The following is a 26,984-nucleotide window of genomic DNA, read 5'->3' on the forward strand; positions in this document are numbered from 1 at the left end:
TCACCAAAAGGGGAGGCATGAGGTTGGGCTCCTTCAATCTGGAAGACTGACTTTACTACTTCACTGCTAGTATGCCATCTCCCTTGGAACCAAAATAGCCATTTGTTGGTCTATGGACTATTTAACAGCTTTATTGAGGTATCATTTGTATACCATGAAATTTACCCATTGGAAGCATACAGTTCAATGATTTATAGTAAGTTTATAGAACTGTGCAACCATCACCATGATCTATTTATAAAGCATTTCTGTCAACCCAGTGTTGCCTCTTGCCTGTTTGCATTGAGTCAATCCTGGCTCCTACTCCCAGCCCCAAGTAACCACTGATCTGTTTTCTAGGAGTTTCATATAAATAGAATCATACAACATGTAGTCTTTTATATCTAGCTTCTTTTGCTTAGCATAATGTCTTTGAGGTTTATTCATACTGCAGCATGTATCAGTAGATTGTTACTTTTTTTTTCAATTGGGGTATAGTTGCTTTACAATGTTGTGCTAGTTTCCGCCGTACAGAGAAGTGAATCAGCTATATGCATACATATATCCCCTCTTTTTTTGATTTCCTTCCCATTTAGGTCACCACAGAGCACTGAGTAGAGTTCCCTGTGCTATACAACAGGTTCTCATTAGTTATCTATTTTATACATAGTAGTGTATATATGTCAATCCCAATCTCCCAATTACTTTTTTTTTAATATAAATTTATTTATTTATTTTTATTTTTGGCTGCCTCGGGCCTTTGTTGCTGCGCGCAGGCTTTTCTCTAGTTGCGGCGAGCAGGGGCTACTCTTCGTTGCTGTGCACGGGCTTCTCATTGGGTGGCTTCTCTTGTTTCAGAGCACGGGCTCTAGGCGCACGGGCTTCAGTAGTCATGGCACGTGGGCTCAGTAGTTGTGGCTCATGGGCTCTAGAGCTTAGGCTCAGTAGTTGTGGCGCAGAGGCTTAGTTGCTCTGCAGCATGTGGGATCTTGCTGGACCAGGGCTCAAACCCATGTCCACTGCATTGGCAGGTGGATTCTTAACCACTGCACCACCAGGGAAGCCCTCCCAATTACTTTTTATTGCTGAGTAGCATTCCACTGTAAGGCTGAACCACGTTTTGTTTATCCATTCACCAGTTGGTGGACACTTAGATTGTTTCAAGTTGTGGGCTATTATAAATATGCTGCTGTGAACATTTGCATACAAATTTTGCATAGACATATGTTTTCATTTCTCTTGGGTAGATACATAAGGGTAGAATTGTTGAGTCATATGGTATGTATATGTTTAACTTTTTTTTTTAACTGCCAAACTTTTCTAAAGTAGATGTACCATTTTACATTCCCCCCAGTAATGTTTGAGGACTGCGTGTCCTTGGTATTCTTTGGATTAGGCTTTTTGATTAGAGACATTTAGTGGGTGTGCCATGCTATCTCATTTTTATTTGCATTTTCCTAATGACTAATGAAAGTGATCATGTTTTTCATATGCTTATTAGCCATTTGTAGTCTTTGGTGAAATGTCTATTCAGCTTTTTTTTTTTTTTTTTTTTTACTTATTTATTTTTGGCTGTGTTGGGTCTTCGTTGATACACCAGGCTTTCTCTAGTTATGGAGAGCGGGGGCTACTCTTCATTGCGGTGCACAGGCTTCTCATCGTGGTGGCTTCTCTTGTTGCAGAGCATGGGCTCTAGGCACATGGGCTTCAGTAGTTGTGGCATGCGGGCTCAGTAGTTGTGGCTTGCGGGCTCTAGGGCGCAGGCTCAGTAATTGTGGCACATGGGCTTAGTTGCTCCGCAGCACGTGGGATCTTCCTGGACCAGGGGTCAAACCTGTGTCCTCTGCATTGGCAGGCAGACTCCCAACCACTGCGCCACCAGGGAAGTTCTATTCAGCTCTTTTTTAATTTTATAATTTTGTAATTGGGTTATTTGTCTTCTTAGTGTTGAATTTTGAGTTTTTATTTTTATGCTCCTGGCGAGTAGTCTTTTATTGGATATATCATTTGCAAATATTTTCCCCCAGGCTATGGCTTGTCTTTTTACTTTCTTAATGGTGAATTTTGAAAAGTAAAAGCTTTTAATTTTGGTAAAGTCAATTTATCAATTTTTTATTTTATGGATTGTGCTTTTAGTGTTTTACCTAAGAAATCTTTGCCTACCCCAAGGTCACAAAGACTTTCTTCCAAAAGTTTTATAGTTTTAGCTCTTATATTCAGGTCTATGTTCTATTTTGAATTTTTGCACATAGTGTGAGATAATGGTCTAAGTTTTTTGTTTTTTGTTTTTATATGGGTATTTAATTCTCCTAGCACCATTGAATTACCTTGGATCTTTTGTCAAAAATGAATTGGTCATAAATGTAAACGTTTATTTTTGGAATTTCTATTTTGTCCCATTGATCTATATATCTGTCCTTATGCCAATACTATACTGTCTTGATTACTGTGGCTTTATAGTAAGTTTACAATCAGGTGATGTAAGTCCTCCAATTTATTATTTTTCAAAATTGTTTTGGCCACTCTAGTTCTTTCCATTTACATATACATTTAATTTATTTTTCAATTTCCACGAAAAGAGTCTGCTAATATTTTGATATGAACTGCTTTGAATTGCCATCTTAACAATATTGATTTTTCCAACTCATGAACATGGACTTGTTCTCCATTTATTTAGATCTTTAATTTTTCTCAGCAATGTGTGGTAGATTTCAGCATACAGGTCTTATTTTGTTAAACTTACTCCTAAGTTCTATATTCTTTTTGATTTTATTTGAATTAAATTTTCTTAATTTTATTTGCATACTGTTCACTGCTAGTATGTAGAAACACAATTGATTTTTGTATGTTGATCTTGTATCTTGCAACCTTGCTAAATTCATTTATTAGTTCCAGTAGCTTTTTTGTAGATCCCTTAGGATTTTCTACGTACAGAATCATGTCATCGGTAATGAAGGTAATTTTACTTCTTCCTTTATAATCAGGATGCTTTTTATTTCTTTCTTATGCCTGGTTGCATTGGCTGCAACCTCCAGTACCAGGTTGAATAGGAGTAGTAAGAGCAGATCTTCTTTCCTCTTTCCCTGTCTTAAGGGGAAATCATTCAGTCTTTCATCATTAAGTATGCTATTAGCTATTGGTTTTTCATGAAGGCCCTTTATCAGGTTGAAGAAGTTCCCTGTTATTCCAGTTTGTTGAGAGTTCCTATCATGAATAGGTATTGGATTTTGCCAAATGTTTTTTCTGTGTCTAATAAGATGATCATGTGTTTTTGTCCTTTATGCTATTAATGCAGTATATTACATTAATTGATTTTCATATGTTAAACCAACCTTGCATTACTGGGATAAATCCCACTTGGTCATGGTGTTTAATCCTTTTAATATGTTGCTGGACTCACTTTGATAATATTTATAAAGGATGTTGGTGTCTTATGTTCATGTTGGGCATTTCTTGTGATGTCTTTAGCTTCTGTAGCAGGGTAATACTGACCTCATAGATGAGTTGGGAAGTGTTCTCTCCTCCCTTATTTTCTAAGAGAGTTTACATAGGATAAGTATTATTTTTTTGTGGTTATTTTTGTGTTTTTTTATGCTAAGTGTAATTTTTTTCTTTAAATATGTGGTAGGATTCATTATTTAAGCCATACGATGCTGGGCTTTTCTTTGTGAGTTTTTAAATTACTAATCCAATTTATTTCCTTGTCATAGGTCTATTCAGATTTTCTATGTCTCCTTAAGTCATGGTTTATAGTGTGTTTATTTCTGGGAATTTGTACATTTCACCTAAATTGTCTAATTTTTGGTATAAAATTGTTCCAGATATTTCCTTATAGTCCTTTCAGTTTTTATTAAGTCAGTAGTGATGTTCCTCTTTCATTCTTGATATTGGTAATCATGTCTTCTTCCTTTTTTTGGTCATTCTAGCTAAAAGTTTATCAGTTTTGTTGATCTTTTCAAGGAGCCAACTTTTGATTTCATTTATTTTCAGCTTCCTGTCTCATTGATTTCTGCTCTAACCCTTAGTCCTTTTTTTCTGCTTGTATTGGGCTTAATTTGCTCTTTTTCTAATTTCTTAATGTGGTGGCTTAGATAATTAATTTGAAACTTTTTTTTTCCAAATTAGGCAAATGAATTTTTTACTAAGTTCTGCTTTGTTACATCCCACAAATATTGATTGTTATTGTTTTGTTTTCATTCATTTCAAAACACTTTATAATTCCCATTGTAATTTCTTGTTTGACTCATGAATTCCTTAGAAGTGTCTTACTTAATTTTCTAATATTTGGGGATTTCCCAAATTACTTTCTTTTGTTGTGGATTTCTAATTTAGTCCTATTGTGATTGCGGAACATACTTTTTATGACTTAAATTCTTTTTAATTTGTTGAGACTTGTTTTATGGCCTATATATGGTCTATCCTGGGGGATAGTCCATGTAATTTTTAAAAGAATATATACTCTGCTGTCATCAAGTGAGTTGTTCTATAAATGTTAATTAGGTCAAGTTGGCTGATAGTGTTGAAGTCTTCTATATCTTCACTGATTTTCTGTCTAGTTATTCTGTCAGTTTTTCAAGAGCAAAGTATTGAGATCTCCAAGTATAATTATTGAACTCTCTATTTCTCTTTTCTTCAATCAGTTTTTGCTTCATGTATTTCAGGACTTGGTTGTTAGGTATTTATAGGTTTATAATTGCCATATCTTCTTGATACACTGACCCTATTATATTTATGAAATGACCCTCTTTTTCTCTAGGAATGTTTCTTGTCCTAAAGTCCATTTTTCTGATATTAATATAGACATTCCAATGCTCTTAAGTTTACTATTTGCATGGTATATATATTTCCTTCTTTTAACTTTCAACCTATATGTGCTTTTAAATCTAAAGTGTGTCTCTTTACACAGCATATGTTCTTGTAGACAGCATAAAGTTGGATCTTTTTTATCCAGTCTGACAATCTGCTGTTGACTGAATTATTTAGTCCAGTAACATTTGTATGATTTTTTATCTTGCTGGATTTATGTCTGCCATTTTGCTATTTGTTTTCTATATGCCTCATATCTTTTTTTTCCTCTGATTCTTCTTTTCTGCTTTCATTTTTTAAATAGATTTATTTTGTGTATACCATTTTAATTCATCTGCTGATTTCTTAACTACATTTTTTTTTTTTTGGCTGCATTAGGTGTTTGTTGCTCTGCACAGGCTTTCTCTAGTTGTGGAGAGCAGGGTCTACTCTTCGTTGCGGTGCACGGGCTTCTCACTGCGGTGGCTTCTTTTGTTGCGGAGCACAGGCTCTAGGCACACGGGCTTCAGTAGTTGCGGTACGTGGGCTCAGTAGCTGTGGCACGCAGGCCCTAGAGCGCAGGCTCAGTAGTTGTGGCGCACAAGCTTAGTTGCTCCACGGCATGTGGGATCTTCCCGGACCAGGGATAAAACCCGTGTCCCCTGCATTGGCAGGCAGATTCTTAACCACTGCGCCACCAGGGAAGTCCCTTAACTACATTTTTTATTGTTATTTTCTTACTCTTTGCTCTAGGAATTGCAATATATCTTCTACCTTTTCACAATCTACTTTAGCTTACTACTGACTTAGTTCTAATAAAATATAGCAAGTTTATTCCAATATGGCCATTTTTCCCCTCTTCCTTTGTACTATGATTGTCAAATCTGTATATATTATAAACCAAACAATACTGATGGTTGTCCTTGTAATTATTGCTTATGCAATCTTTATGTTCTTTAAAGAAATTAAGGGAAGAAAAGAGAAAATATATATACAGTCTTCTATATTTACCCACATATTTACCATTTCCAGTGTTCTTCATTTCTTTCTCTGGATATGAGTTACCCTGTGGTGTCATTTCCTTTCAGCCTGAAGGACTTCATTTAGTATATCTTGTAAGGCTAACAAAAAATTCCCTCATTATTTATCTAGAAATGTCTTTATGTCACCCTCATTTGTGATTAATGCTATTGCTAGATACGGGATTCTTGGTAGACAGGTTACTCCCACACCCACATTTTTACCACTTTGAATATGTTCATCTGTCTTCTCCCTCCATTGTTTCTGGTGAGAATTCAGCTATCAATCATAATGTTGTTTGCTTGTACATAACGAGTTATTTTTGTCTTGCTGCTTTCAAGATTTTCTCTTTCAGCCATTACTTCTTCAAATATATTTTTCTGCCACCTTCTCTCTCCCTTCTCCTTCTCCTTCTCCTTCCCTCTCCCTCTCCCACTGCACATGTGTTGATATTCTTGCTCTTGTCACACAGGTCTCTGAGGCTCTGCTCATTTTTCTTCAATTTTTTTTTTGTCTTTCTCATCTTCAGATTGGATGATTTCTATGGGCAAATGTTCTAGTTCACTGATTCCTGTTCATTTAATTTATGGTATTTTTCAACTCTAGAATTTTTATAGTTCCTCTTTCTCTATTGAGATTCCCTATCTGTTGAAGCATTGTCATCATAATTTCTTTTAATTCTTTAAATACGGCTTCCTTTAAGACTTTGACTAAGTTACACTAGCTGCTTTGAAGTCCTTGTCTGCTAAACCAACATCAAAGTCACTCAGAATCAGTTTGTATTGACTGCTTTTTTTCCCCCTTGAATATAGATCATCCTTTTTCATTTTTCTTTTCTTTTTGTCATGTCATAATTTTTTGTTTAAAACTAAACATTTTAGATGATATATTGTAACAACTCAGGGTTCTGATGGTTTTAAGTAGCTTGCCTGAACATCATCTGCAGGATCTATCTCCCCTGCAGTCTGCTTGGTTGTTGCTTTTTTTTTTTTTTTTTTAATATTTTTATTTTATGAGCCTGGCTTCCTAGGGGTTGCCCCTTTGCACACATAGCTTAGTGGCCAGCCAATGGTTGAGCAAAGATTGTGCTCAAAAACCTTGAACCCATAAGGCTTCCATCCTCTGCCAAGCGATCTGTATGTGGGTTGAAGAGAACATTCAAAGTTCAGCCAGTTCTCAAGCCTGCCTTGGCTTTGACTTTTCACTGGGGTCTCCCAGGTCTCCCCAGCATATACACATACCTTCCCAATCAACAAAAGATGTGTGGAGAGCTTATCTGGCACATCTATGGCTCTCTCATTTCCAGAATCTCCCCATCACATTTTTGGTTGATCTGTCACTCATCCCAACCAGGACTGCCACCTCAGGCTAGCAAAACTGTGCTGTTTCCCCCATTCATTTTCCTACAGAGTTTGCTACTTTTATTGGCAATGCCACTGGCTTTTGCTTTCTACTCCAGATCAAGTCAGCCTCCTCTGGCAGTCCTGCCCTGATAACACCCATCTTCCTAGCCAACTAAGCCAGAGGGTGAGGTGGGGATCTTCTTACCCGAAGTTCTGTCAGCTTTCTATGAATAAACACTTCTCAGTTTGTGTTTTGCCTTCAGTGATTATCCAGAGCCCTGAAAGGATTGTTTTAACAATTGTTCAGTTTTAAACTTGTTTTGGGGGGAGTGAATTTGTTGACCTCTTCACTCGGAGCTGGAAGTCCCCTGTCGAAGAATTTTGCTAGTCTGTATAAAGTACGTAGGATGTGGTTGTAATGAAAGGCCTGATCCTTGACTCCTTGTGGATTTTGGCCCCTTACTTCCCAGAATTCCCAGCCCTCCTCCTCAAAGAGCTTCCAGTGGCTGAGGTTCCCTGAGATGGGTAATGACCAGCTCCACGAGCTTTCACTCCATTCGTTTCCCCGTCGGCAGTGTGACTGTCAAAATCGAATCTTTGCATGTGCTGACATCAGCTTCAAATCCAGGGCAGCACTTTGCCCATTGACTGACCCAAAGGCAACAGGTGGGACCTGTTTTTGGCAGAACCATTGAAGAAAAATGGCCTAGTCGTCAGCCTGTTTCATTTATCTCTATCATCTGGGAATACAATATAGATAGTATCAGACTCAACAAAAGGTACACTCTATTTTCAGTTTTTTGTCTAGACAGAGAAGACTAAGCACTTGGATATCTGAAATACCTACCACGAAAAATAAGAAAGATGGGCTCAGTGGAAGGCCAGAGGGGGTAGCACTGCTTGTTCGCTTTCTCTCCCTATATTCTTTTTTTTTTTTTAAAGAAAGAAGTTCAACCCCACCACCCACTCGTCAGGTGATTGGAGACTGTAGTTGTAAAAATGTGCTGCAGGCAGAAGTTCTGAAAAACCCCAGAAAGTGTTGAAAACATCTCTAAACAAGGTATTTTTCTCCTGCACCTTTCTTGCTAAAGGTCCCAATTGCTGCCAAGAAAACTAGTGAGAATGTTAGCTGCCGGATAAAAAATTTATGACAGTGTTTGGCAAAGGACTGTCTCGCTGCTTGTTTTCTACATTTCCACAAGGCACTTGAAGGCAACCTCTTTCTCCTTCTCCTCCCTCCTCCTCCTACACTTTGGGTACATATACCTCACTGATCACTGTTCTGGGTTTGTTCTCTAATAAAAGAGCAAACTCCTATAAAGTAGGATTAAACAATGTAACTTTTTTCCCCTTCAGTAACCTCGGAAAATGTGAGGGAAGTGTTTTCAAATATGATGTGTTGCACAGAAGGGGAAAGAGATGCTGGCTTTGCTTGTTTAGAACAGGCCCATGTATAAGGAAAAAATTAAAAAGAACCTTTCGATTAATGACCGAAGACCCTTAGTGGCGGAAGGAATCTTAGAAATCCTCCAGTTCTTGCAAACCCCCGCCGCCAACACTTTGCAGACAAGGAAATGGGGACCCAGAAGGAGACAGTGTCCTGCCTAAGGCCACACAGGCCGAGCCCACCTGGGAGGAGAGCCTGGCTCTCACCTGGGTACCACGCTCTACCCGCCACATCACACCACAGCTCACGTCACGTTTGTTTGTTGGGGATCCCCCCAAGCCTGTGTACTTACAGTGTGTTTTATGAGCATTAGCATTCTAGGCTATTCTACTTTATGAAAATTAAAACATTTTCTTCCCCAAAACTCTTTTTAAAAAATCTAACGCGTTAAAAGTGAGTCAAGATAGGGCAACAATACTACTGAAATGGCACTGCCTGCCTGTGTCAATTAAACCTCCAGGCTGTGTCATTAAATGTTTACGTGAACCTTTCAAAAGGATAGGGGGCTGCGGGGAGGTGTTTAGAAAAAAAGTTTTGAAGCGAGTTTGAATGTTGATAGTGATAATTACATAGGTTGGTGATCACCCTGAAATATTTTGCCTGCCTGAGAAAGCAAAATCATCTGTCTCAGTCTTTTCAAAACAGTTATCAGATTACGCTCTCAGTTGTTAATTAGTGCTGTTTAGCACGCATTTCATCATTCCTACTTATTCAGAAGCCTGGCTGCACCCTTGTTCCTTGCCTGGCTTCTGTCCGCAGAAGCATCTGCTGTGACCGTCGCACGCACGCCCGGCGATGCTGAAGCACGGGGCCAGGGCTGCGGCTGCCTTTTGCTGTGGCTGAGTTAAGGAAGCGAGTGTTATTTGATATAAAGTACTGCGGACAGACCAGAAGTAAGCGGATTATTTCAGGCAGTGTTAGGAGGTAACTGGAGGAAGATTAGCTCTCCATGAGGCAGATATCATAAGCAAATTAGAAAACCTCCCCAATTAGTACAAGAAACCCAGATTTGTGCTGTTTGTGATCTTCTGCTGAAAGGCAAAGTGTCGACGTTATGGGCTTGAGTCTTGATTTAAGTTGAAATGTTGGCATTTCCTATCAGTGTGTGTTAGCATCTGAGGCTGTGTACTGGCTTAGTAAGTGAAGTAAATCCCTATTCTCCTTAGCTGCCAAGTCTTCCCCATTCCAACGCTCTGTACATTGGTAAGGTTTTCTTTGGCCCTGGAATAATCTCTAGGGCATATTATAATATTTCGATACTGGGAATATTCAACATGACTCCAATACCCCACACTTAATCTCTCTTTTGTCTGTCTTACGGCACATGTATCATGCTGAAGTCATAAAAATGGAGTGTGCAAAATGCCAGATGCTACAAATGCAATTAGATACTTAAAAATAGCTTCCTTGGTGGCACTGCTTGAAATCTGAACTGGGCCCTGTTTTCTCAAACAGGGTGACACTTTTCTGCTAAGCTACCGACTGTGTGCTCTGACAGGAAGCACAGGTCCCCTTCTGAGGCCACCATGCAAACGCAGGTCATTCTAGAATTCAGACCAGGCACTCTCACCCTTGCAACATCATGGCAGTCCCAGGCGTGTTTCTGTTTTATTCTCCAAGTGCACTGTGTAATCTCCGGTGTCTTGACCTCTGATGTTTTGCACAAGTTGTATGTGGCAAAAGCCCTCAGCAGACCAAGCCTGACTTGTCTAAAGAAAATGGGGTAGCTATACTCCTCGTCTGAAGATTTGAAATGCATTCCAAATAAACTTTTCACCAGAATTCGAATAACCACAAAGCTCAGAATTTATTTTGCAGTCTTATCCAAGGAAGAAGGTAATGTTTTTGTCTCTGTGTGTGGAGGCTGATAAATAGTTCCTATTTTTCTGGCTGTAAACATGGTGCATATTCATTACAAAAAAATTTGGAAAATGTGGTGAGTCACAGAAGATTTTTTTTTAAATCACCATGATCTAAACACAATCATTACTTTCATTTCAATGTATTTCTTTCCAATTTTTGTTCAAGTTTATCCTTTTGCGAATTAGGGTCACAATATTCATAGTATTTTTAATCTTTGCTTTTTACCTAATATATCATGGGCAATAAAATTGGTGGTCTTAATGACAAGTAGAATAAGACAAGACCCTCTCATACCTTCTGAATGATCAAGAACAAATTTATTCAGTGTAGTTTTAGTATTAATTCTATTTCAGTATATATTTTTCTTTGAAAATTATCAGTATCCCAATGGTATTTATGGCAACTTTCAACTCACCAATGTTATATGAAATACTATCATATCACTCTATTTCTTTGAGGAGAACTTTGCATTTTCTCTGTTTTTACATGCATGATCTAATTTGAACATCACAAGAACCTTTCAGGTAGGAAAAAAAAAAAAGAACAGATGTCGTTATCCCTGATTTGATTCATAAATGCAAAGTGAGCTATGATATAAGATGCACCGTGATGCCAGCCATTATTCTTCCCACCACGCACTGCACATGGTCTTTGAAACTGGACCTCATTTTAATTTATTTATTTTATTTATGGCTGTGTTGGGTTTTCATTGCTGCACGCGGGCTTTCTCTAGTTGTGGCGAGCGGGGGCTACTCTTCATTGCGGTGCATGGGCTTCTCATTGCGGTGGCTTCTCTTGTTGCGGAGCACGGGCTCTAGGTGCACAGGCTTCAGTAGTTATGGCTCACGGGGTCTAGAGTGCAGGCTCAGTAGTTGTGGCGCATGGGCTTAGTTGCTCCGTGGCATGTGGGATCTTCCTGGGGCTCGAACCCGTGTCCCCTGCATTGGCAGGCGGGTTCTTAACCACTGCGCCACCAGGGAAGCCCCTAGACCTCATTTTAAATACCAGCTTTGCCACTGACTAGCTGTGCAATCTTGGGCAAATTAACCTCCCTAAGCCTCAGTTTTCTTCTTTGGAAAATGGTAACATTGATATCTTTGTCACAGATTTGTAATGAGGATTAAATACAAGAATTTGTGTGAAGTACTTCGGATAGCACAAGGCACCAAAAAAGTTAATTTTTTTTCTCACACATTCTCTCTTTCTTATAACATTGTGAAGAAAGTATTATGTTTCTCTTTCCAATTTACTCAATTCTTATTTAGCCTTATTTTAAATAATTATATATGTAATAATATATAATTTAAGAAAATGTAAAAATATGTAATAGAAAGCAAAAAACACTCACCAACCAAATACAAACACTGGTACTGCTCAGCTACATTTCCTTCCAGTCTTTTTTAAATTTTTTCTGTGCAAAGGCTTGCCATTTGTTTTTAGACATGTCAATTAGTGTCTTAAACTAAGGAATATGGCTGGTAGTTAAGGCATGTGTTTTATAGAACATGGTCTGCATGCCACCACACCCTGTTCTTGCTTCTAGATCTCAAAAGAGGTGTCCCTTTGGAATCCTACTTCCATTGGCAGTAAACCAAAATGGGGAGTCAGATGGGTGGTCATGGCAGGGGCGCGATGAGGATGTCTCCAGAACCTGAGGTATCTGAATGCACTGATGAGTCCTTCACCCACTGGCCCTGTGGCCTTGGAGTAAATTGTGTAAAACCCAGCCCGCCCATTCACAAAACCAGCTTCTCTGACAATAGAAAGGGGTTGGACTTCAGAGGCCACAATCTGTCAGGCCCAGATTCAGCCTCATTGTCACCCAGGGCACGGGCAACTCAGAATTACTACACTTAGGTATCTTCAACCACTGGGAAGAAAAGCCTTTCCTTAGACCCTTAAAAGGTGTTCTGTTCAAGCTGAAAGGAAAATTCCTACAGCCAAGCATCTCCTGTCAGCTAAGTTGATAGTTCTCTATCAAGTCAACCATTAGTGAATACATTGGTTCTTCTTTTTTTTTTTTTTTTTTCTTTTTTTGCGGTTCTGCCTTGGCTATTCCCAAGACTTCTCTGAACCAGTTGGGCAAAATTGATTTTTATTAGTTCCACTGGCCTTGTGGAAAATTATCTCATGAACTGGTTTTTATAGGAAGACTCAAAGCACAGCACAGGGTAAAAAATAAGCCTATAGCAGTCAAAACTGTTGTCTGAAATGTCTTCAGACTGGAAGGCTGAATTTATTGCACAAAACAAGTACTGGCAAGGCGGAGGTGTGCAGTCCTGCTCATTATCACTGGAAAGGAGAACCAAAAAGCCGAGTAAAAAATTAAATTTTAATAATGCCACTGATATTTTCTAAATCTTTCCTGACAGAAAGATTCTCATTATTTTTATCTGTCTCCGAGTAGGTTCTTTTAGTGCCATCTCAGAAATGGCCTCAGCTATGATTGTTTTCTAGGCTTTAAAGCATCTGAAAAACCAAATATATACAGAGAGAAATATGCTTTAGATTGTTCAAGGAAGGGCCGTGACCGTGGTAACATTTCAGCTAGCGTATCTGCAGCCAACATTTGCTGGGAACGCCCTCTGCTTCCAAAAAGAGGTCCGTGTTATTAAGACGATTGAAGTAAATCCCCAAACAAAGGGGACCACGATCCACTGCACTTGGCTACGGAGGAACCCAGGGGCCCCAAGTCCCAAGTTTGGGTTCACTCTGGAAACTGCCCCATGCTGGCCACAAAAGGAGATTCAAGAAAAAATGGAATTATCTTATTGTTTCGGTAAACGTGCAAACTCGCCTTCCAAGCATCACATAGTACAGAATTGTTTGGGGGATAGGAGGGAAAATAAACCCAGAATCATTAAAGTAGCCAACCCACAAAAATGTGAATTTTTTTTTTTGTTTTCTTAGTTCTTTAGTGCCTGTGTATAAACCTGTCTTGGTCCCAAAAGGATTTACAGCAATTTACCAAAATGTATACAATAGATTTTCTATATAGTAAATTTAGTCCGGTGGGAGGTTAACACACAAACTGTGGAATAGCCCATAAGTTTGTGAGAAGTGGGCCACAAATTTATCTCCAGGCATCTGGCAGGCGACTTGAAGAGGAAGACGGTTTCAGTTAGATGCGTCAACATCCTTGAGCTGAAAACACAGCTCCTTCCCCCGACCCCGACCCGAGCGAACACCTTCCCATGGGACCTCATCACAGGGACACACGCCGTGCAGGGTAGTAAACATGTTCAAGAGCATCCTTACAGGAAATACGAGTTCCACAGGGCTGTCTCCTGCTGTCCCTCCGTCCAAGCAGGTGGCGTGGTGCCGAGCACAGCCAAGCGCGCGTGCGCGAACCTGGGCAAAGCCAGCGGTGCGGATTCCCGGGGGCTCCGCTCCTCCAGAGGAGACTCCTGTGTCTCGAGGAGAGGGGGACCCCATTCGTTAGGCCCCCCGATCAACCCTGTTTCCCTCAGCTGGACTTCTGACGAGTGTTCGGCAGGGGAGTTTGAGGCTCTACCCAACTCCATTAGAAACCTCCAGTGGCACCCCCTTAAGCTGGTAATTAGGGCGCCCACGTAGGGGGCTGGGTTTCACCATCTGCTTGTGGAAATGAAGGCCAGGGAGCCTGAGGGCAGTACCTCCAAAGAATGACAGAGGAAAGAATGGCTTCTTCTTTCTAAGATTCAGGCTGCTTTTTGGCTCAGTTTCTGTAAAGAGCCCTCCTGACTTGTTGGTTTTTCTATTTGCTGCAGTAAAGGAGCTGAGAAAGAGTTCAAAGGCCGCAGTATTCCTTGGCAGTTTCTTTTCTTTCTTTTTATCAAGTCCACCGGCGTGGATGTCAGCGAACATCCTCAGGGATGCTGGGGTCACATATATGTACTACCACTTTAGAGAGGGGGAAACTGAGGCATATTTCCTTGTTTTTCACGAGATCACGCAACAGATTGGGCGTGGAGGCCATCCTGCAAAGCTCTTTGCCACTCACCCTCCGAAAGACACCGCTTGGCTTCCCATCTCAGGCCCACTGACTTGTAAGATGTTTCACATAAAATGTACACCCTCCTCCTTAAGAAGCACCAGCCAGGCTCTCCAGCACATTCTGCAGGCTGTGAGGGTCAAGGGGGCTGCAGATATGCCCTGACCTCTGCCTGTGCTTTTCATCCCCTTGTGAGAGGTCCAAAAGGCACACACAAGCTGGTTTGTGGCTTCTGTTGACCTCTCTCTAGCCCTTGACCCTGCGGTTAGGAATCAGTTATGGGCTAAGTTGGACGCACTCAGTGTAGACCCTGGTGATTGAAGCTCACGCGGAGGTTGAACTTCAGACTTCCACAGGGTCAGGACGGCTGGGCTTTTCCTGCCTCCGAGGGAATCTCCAGCAATGCAGGGCAGGGAGGCTCTCCCTCACCCACCCCCTTCCTTTTAATTCATCCCTTAATAACTAGTCAGAGGTCACAGACTGAAGATCAGAGCCACTCTGACCCACAGACAGATGTTCTTTGTTTGGCTACCCAGTGTTTTGGAAAACTTTTTCTTAGTTGCCAATATTGAAAACTTGAGCGATTTCACGGAAAGAACACAGTTTCTGGCTTCTCTTGGCAAAAAAGAAGATCCGGCCGCACTGAGCTGACTCCGCATACCAAGGGCGAGTAGGAGCAGCCCCCAGTTTAGAATGAGGGCAAGTGGCCCCCAGGCCTCCAGTCCCCTCTCCCGACGCCTGCAGCCCTCAGACTGGAGACTCCCCTTCCCCCACCCCGCACCGGACTTCCTTCCTTGGTTAGAGAAAAGAATTGCGCACGTTCCCAGGCTGGCAGGTGACGTGGCTTCACCTGCGCAAACCTGGAGATCCTGCTATCTGATCGTCACCCTGCCCCACCCTCCTCTCGCCCAAAGAACTGTGGGTCAGCCCTCCGTGCTTATCTCAAATAAGCCTTCAGAGGAGGCCATCTTAACCCGGGGTCACCTGCTCGGAAATGATTAATGCTGCTTGCGGGTATGTAAAATCAGTTTAAAGGGAAAGACTGTGAGGGAGATACAAGTTTGAGCAGACAGGGCGCACGCTGCTGGGTGTCTCCTGCAGAGCAGCCCAGGGATTCGAGTCACCAAAAAGCCCCTCCACCCAGAGCCCAGGGCGAGGGTCACCTGATGGGAGCTGGAAGCAGGGAGGGTCTGTGAGGAGCCACAGTGGAGATGGGGCTGCTGGGAAGGCAGAGGATGGAAGGGAGGAGTACCCCTCCCCCCCCCCCCCCCCCGCTGTCCTGCCAGCGCCTCCCATGGCCGAACGCAGTGGGCAGCCAGCCATCAGCGGTTGGGGTGGTGGCAGAGGAGCCTCTTTGTGATATAGAGCAAAGCAACGATGGGACAAGAAAAGGGTCTGAGGACAGGCAGCCCCAGGACTGACACACTGGGGATATGAGTTAAGACACATCCCATTCAGCCACAGAATCAGATCTGGACGAGTGAGAGAAGTTCTGATGTTATGATCTAGAAAACGTGACCACATCCCTCAAGAGTTGACAGAGATGCAGGTGGCTGATACACCTTTGCCAAAATAGTTTATTCCCCTGACATCAGGAAAGCAAAAAGGTGTAAATCCAGGACTATTAGGAGATTAGTATCTAATGTCAGATCTTGCAGGAAATGATGTTAAAGCCCATCACAAAAGCCAAGGCAGCCGTGTCTCCACCAGTGTGGCCTCAGCCAGCCCTGATCCAGAAGAGGCATCTTGGCTGTCAAGGGGTGTCCCCAGGGAAACTAACAGAGCTGGAGAGGGCAGCCTCCGCCTTCCTGGGTAACTGAGGTAGCTGCTGAAGGCGGGGCTTCCAGGAGAGCGGCTGCACCTGGACCCCACAATGCAAGCTAATCAGGGGCAGCGCTAGGATGTGCCCCGCGGGAATCTGCAGAGGACTCTGCAGGCTTTCCAGGCCAAGGCACCTGAGCGGGGGGGGGGGGGGGGGGGATGCCTACTGGAGGGGAGGGGGGCAGCCAAATAAGGGGGAGTCTCAGGACTCATTGTGGGGAGATCAGTGAGTGACAATAGGAGTAGAGGTATAAAATAATAACTATTATAGTTCTTTATTGAGCGGTTACTATTGCCAGGCACTGGTCTAAGCACTTCATGTTGAATTAACTCATTTATTGATTAATGTAATTTATTGACCAAGGTACTGCTATTATTGGCCCCATTTTCCTGAGGAGGAAACCAACCAAAACATTGGTTCTTTGGAACTCTCAGATTCCTTGTATTGGTATTTTCATCTTTCTTTTTAAACAGAAGACTGATGGAACGTTGTCCACTTTTTATTTTGCCAAGTAAGAGGGAGTAGTTTCCAAAGAGAGTGTACATTTCCAATGTCCAAGTTTGGGACACTGGGAGAAAACAGTGGCATCTACTATCACCATCACTCTACAAAATAAAGAATATTTTCACACTAAAAGGGTCAAAAGGACATAATCTTGGAGAAGTAATGAAGTTAACTTGTCCAAGTAACTTGCCCGACTGGTGTGTGGCAGATTCAAATCCAGGCAGTTGGCTCCAAAAATGAAGGTGGCTGATCAGCTTCTGCGCATGGCTTCTCTGGAGGATAAAGAGGGTGTGGGCTCTTGGCTAGGGAGGGGCTAGGGGGTGGCTCGTTCAGGAGGGCAGTGAGGTTGCTTTACAATACAGGGCAGGACCCAGCGGAAGTGGGGAACCTCCCTCAGGGCACCCAGCAGGAGATGCACAGGGGGAGAGTGAGAAGCACCTAAAACTGGGAATGGGAGGTCATTGGGGCCTGACACCGAGGAAGGTCCATCTCGCACTGAGAGCTTTACCGGGGCCGCATGCGGAGTGGGGCTCGCCTTCTCCCTGGGTGGATCTGAGCCACCAAATCTGGGTCCTACCTAATAAATCAGGATCATTGTGAAGATTAAATGACATCACACAAAGAGATCTTTAGTCCTTTCCCAAGATCACACAGTGAGTCTAGCTAATCGTCCCACCTGATTTTCTTTTCTGTCTAGCACTCTTTTCTACCAGATGCACTAAATTAAATCTTCAGCAGACTTGGAATCTTTGTACAGCATATCCCTTCATCTGTATGATAGGTGATGTTGACGTCCTAAAAAATCGTGTGGTACGAGGTCACTGGGCAATGGACAGTCACTGGTGAGCAACCCCCAGAGGACGATTGCTTTCAGTTCTGTCCCTGAATCTGGTGAGGGATCGGGTGATCATGCATTTACCTAAGAGAGGGGCTGAAAGGACACAGCCAGTGTGCCAGGGACTGAAGAAAGCTGATGAGCTATGCTCCTGAATAGAAATGAGTATTAGTAATTTACTGCGCATTTACGCTGGGCACTAAGGAAAGAGTAGACTTAGGTTAATTAGTGTTCTGTGCTACCAACAAAAATTAACTTGCACGCCCAATCACTGTGTCCATGCAGAAGAGTGTGAAGATGAAGATGTCAAAGACTCCCCTTCAGACGACCAAGGCGAGTCTGACAGAGAGCATGAGACACACCAGTTACCTAAATAACCGCTTTATTATGTGTGTGTCCAGCAGGGGTGGAAGCTAAGACTGGAGAGGTGGGCTAGGGCTTCAGGGAACTCCTTTGTCCAAATGGGCGTGATATAGTCTCCACCTCGTGGGATTGTGGTGAGGGTTCAACAAAGGGTAGAAGATGCCAGAACAGCACCTGGCCGGGAGTCCACACCCGGCTCACATGAGCTGTGGGCGGGGTGTAGCTGCAGCTGCCCTCACGGTCACTGTCACTCATGTTGCTGTTGGCATCACCCTGGCAACCATGCTGTCAAGGCCCGAGGAGGAATCTCCAGAGGGTAGAGCTGGGTGGGATTTTCCAACTCCGGGGTTCACGAACTTTCACATTTCTTGGACTTGGGACTTTTTAAACAGAGAACTGAAGGAGGATTGTCCACTTTTGATTTTGCCAAATAAGAATAGTTTCCAAGGAAAGAGTACATTTCCAATGTCCAAATAAGGACATTGGGGAAAAACTTGCCATTTACTATCACCGTCACTCCATAAAATCAAGGACATTTGAGCACTAAAACAGTAGAAAGGACACAATGTCAGAGAAGAGGGCAATCCTTGAAATCGAGTAATGTGTTTTTCAAATAAAGGAGGTTTCTATGTCACTTGTCTTGCCTTGAGCTTCGGCCTGGAGTTGGGGAACCACTGTTGTGCATCCTTCCACGCCCCTCTTCATTGTATGTAGAAGTGGGACTGGGTTAGGCTCAGTAAGAGGTGGAGACTGATAGATTCTGAGCTGTGTTCCTGGATTTTGTGGAACATTCCCTGGTAGCAGAAGACATGTTTGGAGTTGCCATGATGTGCAGTCGCCACAGTGGCCCTGGCCGCTCGCCTGAGAATGGGGATCACGGTGAAACAGGAGCGGGCCTGGGGGTCTGGAGACCTGGCTGTGCCCCACAGGGTTGACCCTGGGCACGTCCCTCCACCTCTCAAGCCCTCAGGGTCCTCGACTCTAAAACGAAGACCCCAGACCAGAGTGTGGAGACCTTTTCCAGCTCTGGCTGTCTGCAAACCTGGGAGGGAATAAGTGTACCTTGCATATCTAGAGCATCCTTATTTGATTTTCTTCAAGTTCTTTCCAAGCCTTTTGATTGAAGCGAGCTGCCTTGATCGTATCTGAAAGCCCGGTAGCCAGCAAAGCTCTCCAGGCCCCTGCCATCCTTGAGTCCGTAGTTCAGAATAGCAGAGGCTGCACTGCCCAGCCTGAAATTCGAGGTGCCCGTTTGGCAATGTAGAGTGCAGTGTAACTACACACCACTCGTCAGACCCTGGCGGGCTTATCAATGGGCTCTGACAGGTACCTGTTGGCCGCCTTCCCAGGCTGGGAAGGTGTCCTCAAGCCAGCCAATGGGATGCCCTCCCTTTGCCTTTGATGTTTATGCGGCCACCTTGGAGGGAAGGCTCGCCCTGCTGGGGACAGTGTCACCGTGAGGCCCAGATAGATACCAGACTGTGGGATTGAGAAGCCTGGTGGGCTTGGTCTTGGTGGGGGGTTGGGCAGCAGCTTCCTGGACACCTGCCTCCGCCTCCCCCCCAGCCACTGGAGGTTTCCCAGGCAGCTCCTCCAGCCTCTGACCACTTTCCCCCTGCCTGTCACCTTTCCTGAAACTGCATCTCCTTTCACAGAGTTATTTGCCGACCTCACGCATGTAAAGGCTTTACCTTTTGAAAGTGCTTTATAATCTTTAATGAGCTAATCCTCTTCTCCCTGGGGTGGTTGGTGAACTGGCTGATTTTGCTGGGTAGAAACTGAAGCCCAAGTGTGTCAGAGTGACTTGCTCCAGGTCACCCCAGGCAAATCCAGGATTGTGGACACACAACAAATTGTCCCCGGCGCTGGCATTACTCTAATTACAGCCTTTGTTGTCAGGCTTCCGTAATTGATTGCTCATTGTGACACCGTCAGCTCCCTCGGGGCAGGGACTCTGGCTTTTCTTTTCTCTTCAGAGGGACTTGGCCAGACCTGCCATTCCCATCTGCGCATGGTCCAAGGACCACCACATTCTCCAGCGGAGGAGGGCTTGCCTTCGATAGTTTTTAGCTTTGAGACCAGGAGTGGGCAAACCACAGGTAGCACACCAAATCTAGCCCCTTGCCTGTTTTTCTATGGCCCATGGGACAAAAATGGTTTTGACATTTTAAAATGGTTGGAAAAAAATCAAAAGAAGGATATTTTTTGATGTGGGAAAATTACATGAAATTCAAATCTCAGTGTTTGTAAAGAAAGTTTTATTAGAACACAGCCATGGTCACTCGTCCACGTATTGTCTAGGGCTGCTTTTGCACTACACGGGCAGAATCCTGTAGTTGCAGCAGAGGCCGTATGGCCCACAAAGCCTAAAATACTTAACAGTTATGGGTTGTATTGTGTGTTCTCCCCTCCTCCACTCCCCTTCCCCAAATCCATATGTTGAAGTGCTAACCCCTAGGACCTCAGAATGTGACCTTGTCTGGAAAAAAGGTCTTTGCAGATACAATTAGTTAAGGTGAGACATCCTGGAGCAGGGTGGTCCCCTAATCCAATATGACTGGTGTCCTTACAAAAAGAGGAAATTTGGATGCAGATACACACACAGGAAAAATGCCATGTGAAGATGAAAGCAGAGATCGCGGTGGTGCTTCTCCAAGCCAAGGAACTTCAAATGTTGCCAGCAAACCACCAGGAGCTGGCGCGGAGGCGAGGAACAGATTCTCCCTCCCAGCGCTCAGGAGGAACCAACCTGCCAACACCTTGATCTTGGACGTTCAGCCTCCAGGACTACGAGACAATACATTTCTGTTGTTCAAGCCACACAGTCTGTGGTACTTTGTTACTGCAGCTCTAGCAAACGAATACGTTTATTACCTGGCCCTTTACAGAAAAGCTTAAATCCCTTTAAATTAAGTAGAAATTCGGAAACAGAGTACTTCTCGTCCTCACTCAGGACCTAGCCTCGGTGTCCCAGGGCTCAGATACTGGCTCCTGTCCCCTCATTGCCTTGCTGGAGAGCATGCTCATTTCTCCGCCTGTTAAAACGTATCCCTCCTGTGTCCCGTTCCCTCAGGACTTGTGGATAACTGACCACTCCTAAATGCAGGTCAGTAAGTACGGACTATGAATGGTGGGGGAAGGCTTAGTTAGTTGGCCCAGAGATAACATCTGGCTTTCTTCTTGTTTTTTTTTTTTTTATATATATAAATTTATTTATTTATTTATTATTATTCTTGGCTGCGTTGGGTCTTCATTGCTGCATGCGGGCTTCCTCTAGTTGCGGTGAGCAGGGGCTACTCTTTGTTGTGGTGCGTGGCCTTCTCATTGCAGTGGCTTCTCTTTGTTGCAGAGCGCGGGCTTCAGTAGTTGTGTCACGCAGGCTCAGTAGTTGTGGCTCGCAGGCTTTAGAGCGCAGGCTCAGTAGTTGTGGCGCATGGGCTTAGTTGCTCCACGGCACATGGGTTCTTCTTGGACCAGGGATCAAACCCGTGTCCCCTGCACTGGCAGGCAGATTCTTAACCACTGTGCCACCAGGGAAGTCCCTCTTCTTGTTTTAAATGTCTTATCCCAAAGGCAGGAGTCTCGTGGGATGTGCCCCCTCAGGTCCCTCATTTCACATGGCTTTGGGCCACGGCCTACTCTGTTCGTGAATAGAAATCTCATTCTGTGATGTAAGAACCAACAGCTCCTGAAGATTGTGAGCCCCACAGCTGTATGCAAAGCTTCCAGGGAACCAGGCTGGGACTGTCCTGACCTCACAGGAAGACAAGGAGGTGGAGACATGGAGAAGGGTCATTGTAAAGGCCGAGACAAGAAGGCCGGGTCCATATCCTGGTCTGGATCTGAGAACTTCATGTATTCATGTCCTAGGGCTGCCATTACAAAGCACCACAAACTGAGGGCTTAAAACAATGGAAATATATTCTGTCATTGTTCTAGAGGTTTGATGTCTGAAATCAAGGAGTCAGCAGGGCCCTGCTCCCTCTGAACGCTCTAGGGAAGAATCCTTCCTTGCCTCTTAGAGCTTCAGGTGACCCCACGCTTTCCTTGGCTGGTGGCAGCATCTCTCCAGTCTCTGCACGTGACTTCATAGGGCCTTCTTCCCTGTATCTGTGCCATCTCTTCTCATAAGGAACACCAGTCATTGGATCTCGGGCCCACCCTACATCCAGGATGATTTTGTCTCAAGATCCTTAACAAATTACATCTGCAAAGACCCTGTTCCCAGATGAGGTCACATTCTGAGGTGGACATGAATTTGGGGCGGGGTGAGGGGATAGCTCTTCAACTCAGTACAGTCAGTATGGTTGAAAGTGAGAGAAGCCCCAGCCAAACGTGCTTGAATCAAAAGGGAATTGTTTGGCTCCTATAACTGGGAGGTTCCTCAGGCACACAGCAGGGGTTCAAATAATGCCTTTAGGAACCTGTCTTTTTCTTCATCTCTGGGCTCTCTGCTCCTCTGTGTACCATCCTTCGGGCAGGTTCCCTTCCTGCGTGGTGATAAGAATTCCCCCCACTCCCCCATCCCCCCATCCCTGCTGCTCTAGGCTTCCATTGTCCCTACAGTCAATCCCAGTAAAGAGAGGACCTTTTTCTTGATTTTTTAGGAAGAATCCCCGGGCGAGTCCATCTGGCCTGAGTGGCATGCCAATTCCTGAACAAGTGGTTGTGCAGGGGCCAGAGAGCTGTAATTAGCTGAGCCTGCCTGGGTCATGTGTCCACCTGTGGAATCAGAGACTGGGGGCCGCCCCACCTGAATCCTGGGGTGAAGCTGGGGATCCCCCTGAAGGCACAGGACATAGAAGACCCTGGATGGGCTTTATCAGTGGACACAACAAACACACAGCTCTAGCTCAGAGGCAACCATGTACCCAGCTTTGAAAAGAATGCTTCAAATTAAAGTTAGTGTTAGAGGCTGATTACAATGAACCATTTCCCCTACTCCTGTTTTCATTTCTTTCTGGTGAACATTACCATTGAATTGGACGTAGAACTTGGAGAGCCTTTCCCTTGGTCCTTGTTTTTGGAAAGTTCCCAAAGAGACACGATACAGGCTCCTGTGCACAGCGTCTCCCCTGCGCCCTGCCCCGCCCCCCGCTCTCCTGGTTGCTAAATGTCCTGCCAACTGGTACTGTTCTGTCAGACCCCAAAGGTGAGGCATCATTATTTGCGGTCAGGCAGGAAAGCGTGTGCAGGACGGAGCATCAAACCTGTGGCGTGTCGTGCACTCTCCAACAAATGAATGCAGCCTTGTAAAGGGATTTGGACACTGCTGTCATGCTTCATGGGAGAGTGGCTAAGAGCTAACTCCTAAAGCTGTGCTTGTCTACAAGCAGCTCTTAGAAACCAGGAAGACAACTACATGAACCTTCATTCATACATTCAGCACGCTTTTTTTTTTTTTTTTTTTGGGAATGTCTATGCCAAGCTCTATTTTAAGCACTGGGAATACAAAAGACAAAGGAGATTCAGACCGTAGAGGGGCCACTTTTTATTGGGGAAACCTGCACAGAAACAGAAAATCATAAAACTGTGTGGCAAATGTAGTGGTAAGAGAGGGGCACACACAGGGAAATACATGAGTGAGCAAGGGGCATGGTTGGGAAATTCTCCTGGAAGAGGTGGGGAAAATATGCCGTTGATCAAGGACTTGGTTTTGAAATTAAAGTGAATCAACCTAAAAATGCTTTTTGGTCTCAGGTAACAGAAGACCTAGCTCAAACTGACTTCAGAAATAGCATTCATTTATTTTCTTATATAATGGAAAGTCCAAAAGAAGGATGTTTGATAGAGAGGTCCACGTCTCTAGGACTGGGGTTCCATTTCTCTGCTTTTTCTTCAACTCTGCTATCCTCCATGGGTCAGCTTCTTTCTTCAGCTGGCTTCCCTCATGGAAACAAAATGGCTGCAGCAGATCCAGGCCTAAAACCTGCACACCACATAGTCCAGGTGACCTGACCTTGCATTCCAAGCAAAGCTTCTGACATTCACTCTATTAGACTGGCTTCATTCACATGCCTGCTCCTGGTCCAGTCACTGTGGTCAGGGGCATGTAACACACTGACCTCTTAGCCTAGGTCACAGCTCTACCCCTGGGGCTAGGGGTAGCGCCAGATGTTTGGAAGGGAGAAATGAATGCGGCCAACACATATCTGCTCTTCGTGGGAAGCAGAATGCCCCACCTGAGCTTGCTGAAACATTCATGAACACACACTGTCATTGGTTACAGCTGGAAGAAGCTCTTGAGTCTTCAGTGAGGAGTCTTATGCCCAAGTATGGAGAGATGAGGATCCCAGCTTTTGAAAACCAAGAGGCAAAAAACCTATCCTTCAAGGAAGGAAGTCATTTCACCTGCCATTATACCTTGGCTTCTTGGATGCTTTAAACCACTTGGCTTAGCCAGACACCCCATCTTGTTGGAGAAGGGGGTCAAGAGTGCAGGATAGCTGATGTTATCCTGCAGTACAAATGACCCCCAAATCTCATTACCTTAATACAAGTCCACTGTGAGTCCCACTGAGCCTCCAGGGCAATAGTCTTCCATGGGGTGACTCAGGGATCCAGGCGGAAGGAGTCTCCACCATCCTGTAGCTGTACTCCCGGAACCTATAGCCTCCTAGATCAGAACAGCAAGGGAAGAGCCAGCTGGAGAGTCAAACCCTGGAAGTTAAATGCCTCCACCTGGAAGTGATGCCTAGCTCTCCTGCTCACATTGCATGGACTAAAACAGGTCACGTGGCCACATCTGACATCAAGGGACAGGTGAGGGTGCCCAGAAATAAGGATGTGCAAGCTGGTGAATGTGGAAACGCCCACTACAGTGGAATTCCTGGGTTCCTCCAGCGAGAGCAGAGAGCTGTGCCAGGTGCCTCGTCTGCTCACTTCCCTTTAACCAGTCTTCTGTGATTCCGGCTGCCACACGCAGGAGCTTGTTTCCAGAGGGGGAGGAGACTGGCAATGGAAAGATTAGCTGCTCCCTGGGTTCCACACGAGGAGACTGGCAATGGAAAGATTAGCTGCTCCCTGGGTTCCACACGGGGATCGGTATTTTCAACAATACTTTGTGAGTTCAGCCTCAAAGTAAATGGTTAATTCATCTTGTATCAACAGCACTGTGATTCATAATGTAAACTTGGAGAATCCTTGATGTTTCGGGCCCACATTCCTTTTAATTTGGCTCTGCATTCTTTTAAAGCCACAGCCTGCTCACTTAATAGAATGCAGCATGCAAATGCACATGTTTTTGCCTGGAGGCAATTTAGCCTCGCTGTTTCAATGGATGTCTTCTTTCAAGTGTATATTCTTTCTTAAATTATTTACTGGGTAAACACACTTTGCATTTTCAAAAGGGAGATTAAGACCGCTTGTGGCAGACCTAGTTGAATATAAAGCGCCCCCCCCACCCCCACCCCCCACTGCAACCTTGTCCAAAGTTAGAAGGAAGTTACTCTGGGCTTCCCCCAAAGTTCCTTCTCTGCTTCACGAGCTGGGAACCCCACTTCCCGGCTTGTGGACCTGATTCTTTCCGGACTCTGCATTCCTTTCTGCTTTGCCTACAGCAATACCTGCCAGCAGCCCCTGGCTGTGATGGTAGGCCAGGTCTCCTCACAGATGGGGCCCACCAATGCCAGCCTTTGTTTCTCCGTCCAGGCTGGCTTGGTCTTATTCACTCAAAGGCCCCAACAGCTCACTTTTCTGGCCCTTAGAGGTATTGTATCTGCCCAACACCTTTGAGGCCCAAAACTGGGTTGGTGGCCTGGCCAGAGTCAAGCTTACTTCCAATTCTGTCAGCTCCAACTCTTTTTTTTTTTTTTTTTTTTGCCCCTCTACACCCTTTGTCCCACATGTCTTTGTTTGAAAGCAAATACTCTCTCCTGCTGACCTCTTCCACCGCCAGCACACAGTTCCATGAGGACCATTCCTTCTCCCCGTTTGACCCAGTAGTGCTCTGAGAAGACACCATGATACAGTGTTCCATCTTTGGGGAGTTTACGTCAGCTTTTAACTTCAGCCTTTTCTATGCAGACCCCCTTGCGATTTTCCTGCAAATTAAATTTGCACAGATTTCTTCTCCATTCTCCCTTGAATGGAATGATTACAATTACAGGGGCTGCGTTCTTTCATTATCATCCTTTGGACAGTTCTCCTGGGGGCCTACGTGCCAGTAACCATGCCGAGTGCTGGGGCTGGAGAAGTGAAGGCTCCAGGCTCTGTGGACGCACCAAGGTCTTTCTGAATGTCTGTGACCCAGTGGTGCCCTTCTTGGGATCAGGTGTGTGTGCACTGACTGAGTTAAAGATACAAGCTATTAGGAAGGAGCATGGGTGAAACCCACTCTTTGCTTTGAGATGAGGGAAGCCCAATTAGGAAGACTGGGGAAGAGCCGAGGATTTAGGGAATCCTGTGTATTCATTTTTCTAACCATGCCTCAGATTAAACAGGTAACACCCACAGTTAATCCTTTATAAATTAGCATCATGGATGCCTTGGGGCCCTCAACCCACAAATAAAATGGTTGTCATCCGGGAGACACAGTACCGTGGATGACTTAAGGCAGAATTTTAGAGTTTTCATGCTTTTAATCTGTTTCACTGCTGAGCTTCCATTTTGCTGATTTCCTTTGCAAGTCTGATGCGGGTGACTGTGGTACATCGAGATTTGACAGTGACTTGGGCAAATGGGATGTGTAGGGACTGTTCTGAAGACTTCTGCCCCTTCCAGGGAAAAGGGGGAAAAAATCAGTTTGGGTTTTAAATCAAGCCACCAAGTTACACCGATCAGTGTTCGTAATTAGCCTCACTTTAACAAGCCGCGAAGTCCCGTTTTTATTTATTTATTTTGGGGACCGAGAATCTTCCTGGTTCCTGAGTAAATATGGCCTGTTAAGTCTGAATTAGCTGTCATCGCAGAAGAATTAATGTCAGGGCTCAGCCTTTCTAGTGGGGAAGGGAAGAAATAAACGAGACAGATCTTAGCTGAGCATTACGTGATAAATGAGGACCGAGCGGATCATTCATCTCCTTGGAGGAAAGTGGACACAGGCGCTAAAG

At 44.3% G+C, this 26,984-nt stretch overlaps 1 protein-coding gene across 8 annotated transcripts in view; it reads left to right on the forward strand.

Annotated features, from left to right (window-relative positions):
* The window catches only part of VTI1A (vesicle transport through interaction with t-SNAREs 1A), a 424,543-nt gene that overhangs the window by 332,054 nt on the left and 65,505 nt on the right, over window positions 1-26,984 (forward strand). Inside the window, exon 9 of one of the 8 annotated variants that reach the window (XR_014249267.1) lies at window positions 8,070-8,187. The exons of 6 other annotated variants lie outside the window; for them this stretch is intronic. Coding sequence is in view for 1 of the 2 variants with exons in the window: in XM_082408510.1 (XP_082264636.1) it covers window positions 22,542-22,629 (88 nt within the window). In the remaining variant the exon portion in view is untranslated. Of the gene's footprint in view, window positions 1-8,069; window positions 8,188-22,541; window positions 22,864-26,984 lie in introns of those variants that run through there. One more of the 8 variants, XM_082408510.1, reaches the window with a different exon arrangement.

This window comes from Balaenoptera borealis (genome assembly GCF_965194805.1).
Source record: "Balaenoptera borealis genome assembly, chromosome: 10".
In the NCBI taxonomy this organism is placed as follows: Eukaryota; Metazoa; Chordata; class Mammalia; order Artiodactyla; family Balaenopteridae; genus Balaenoptera; species Balaenoptera borealis.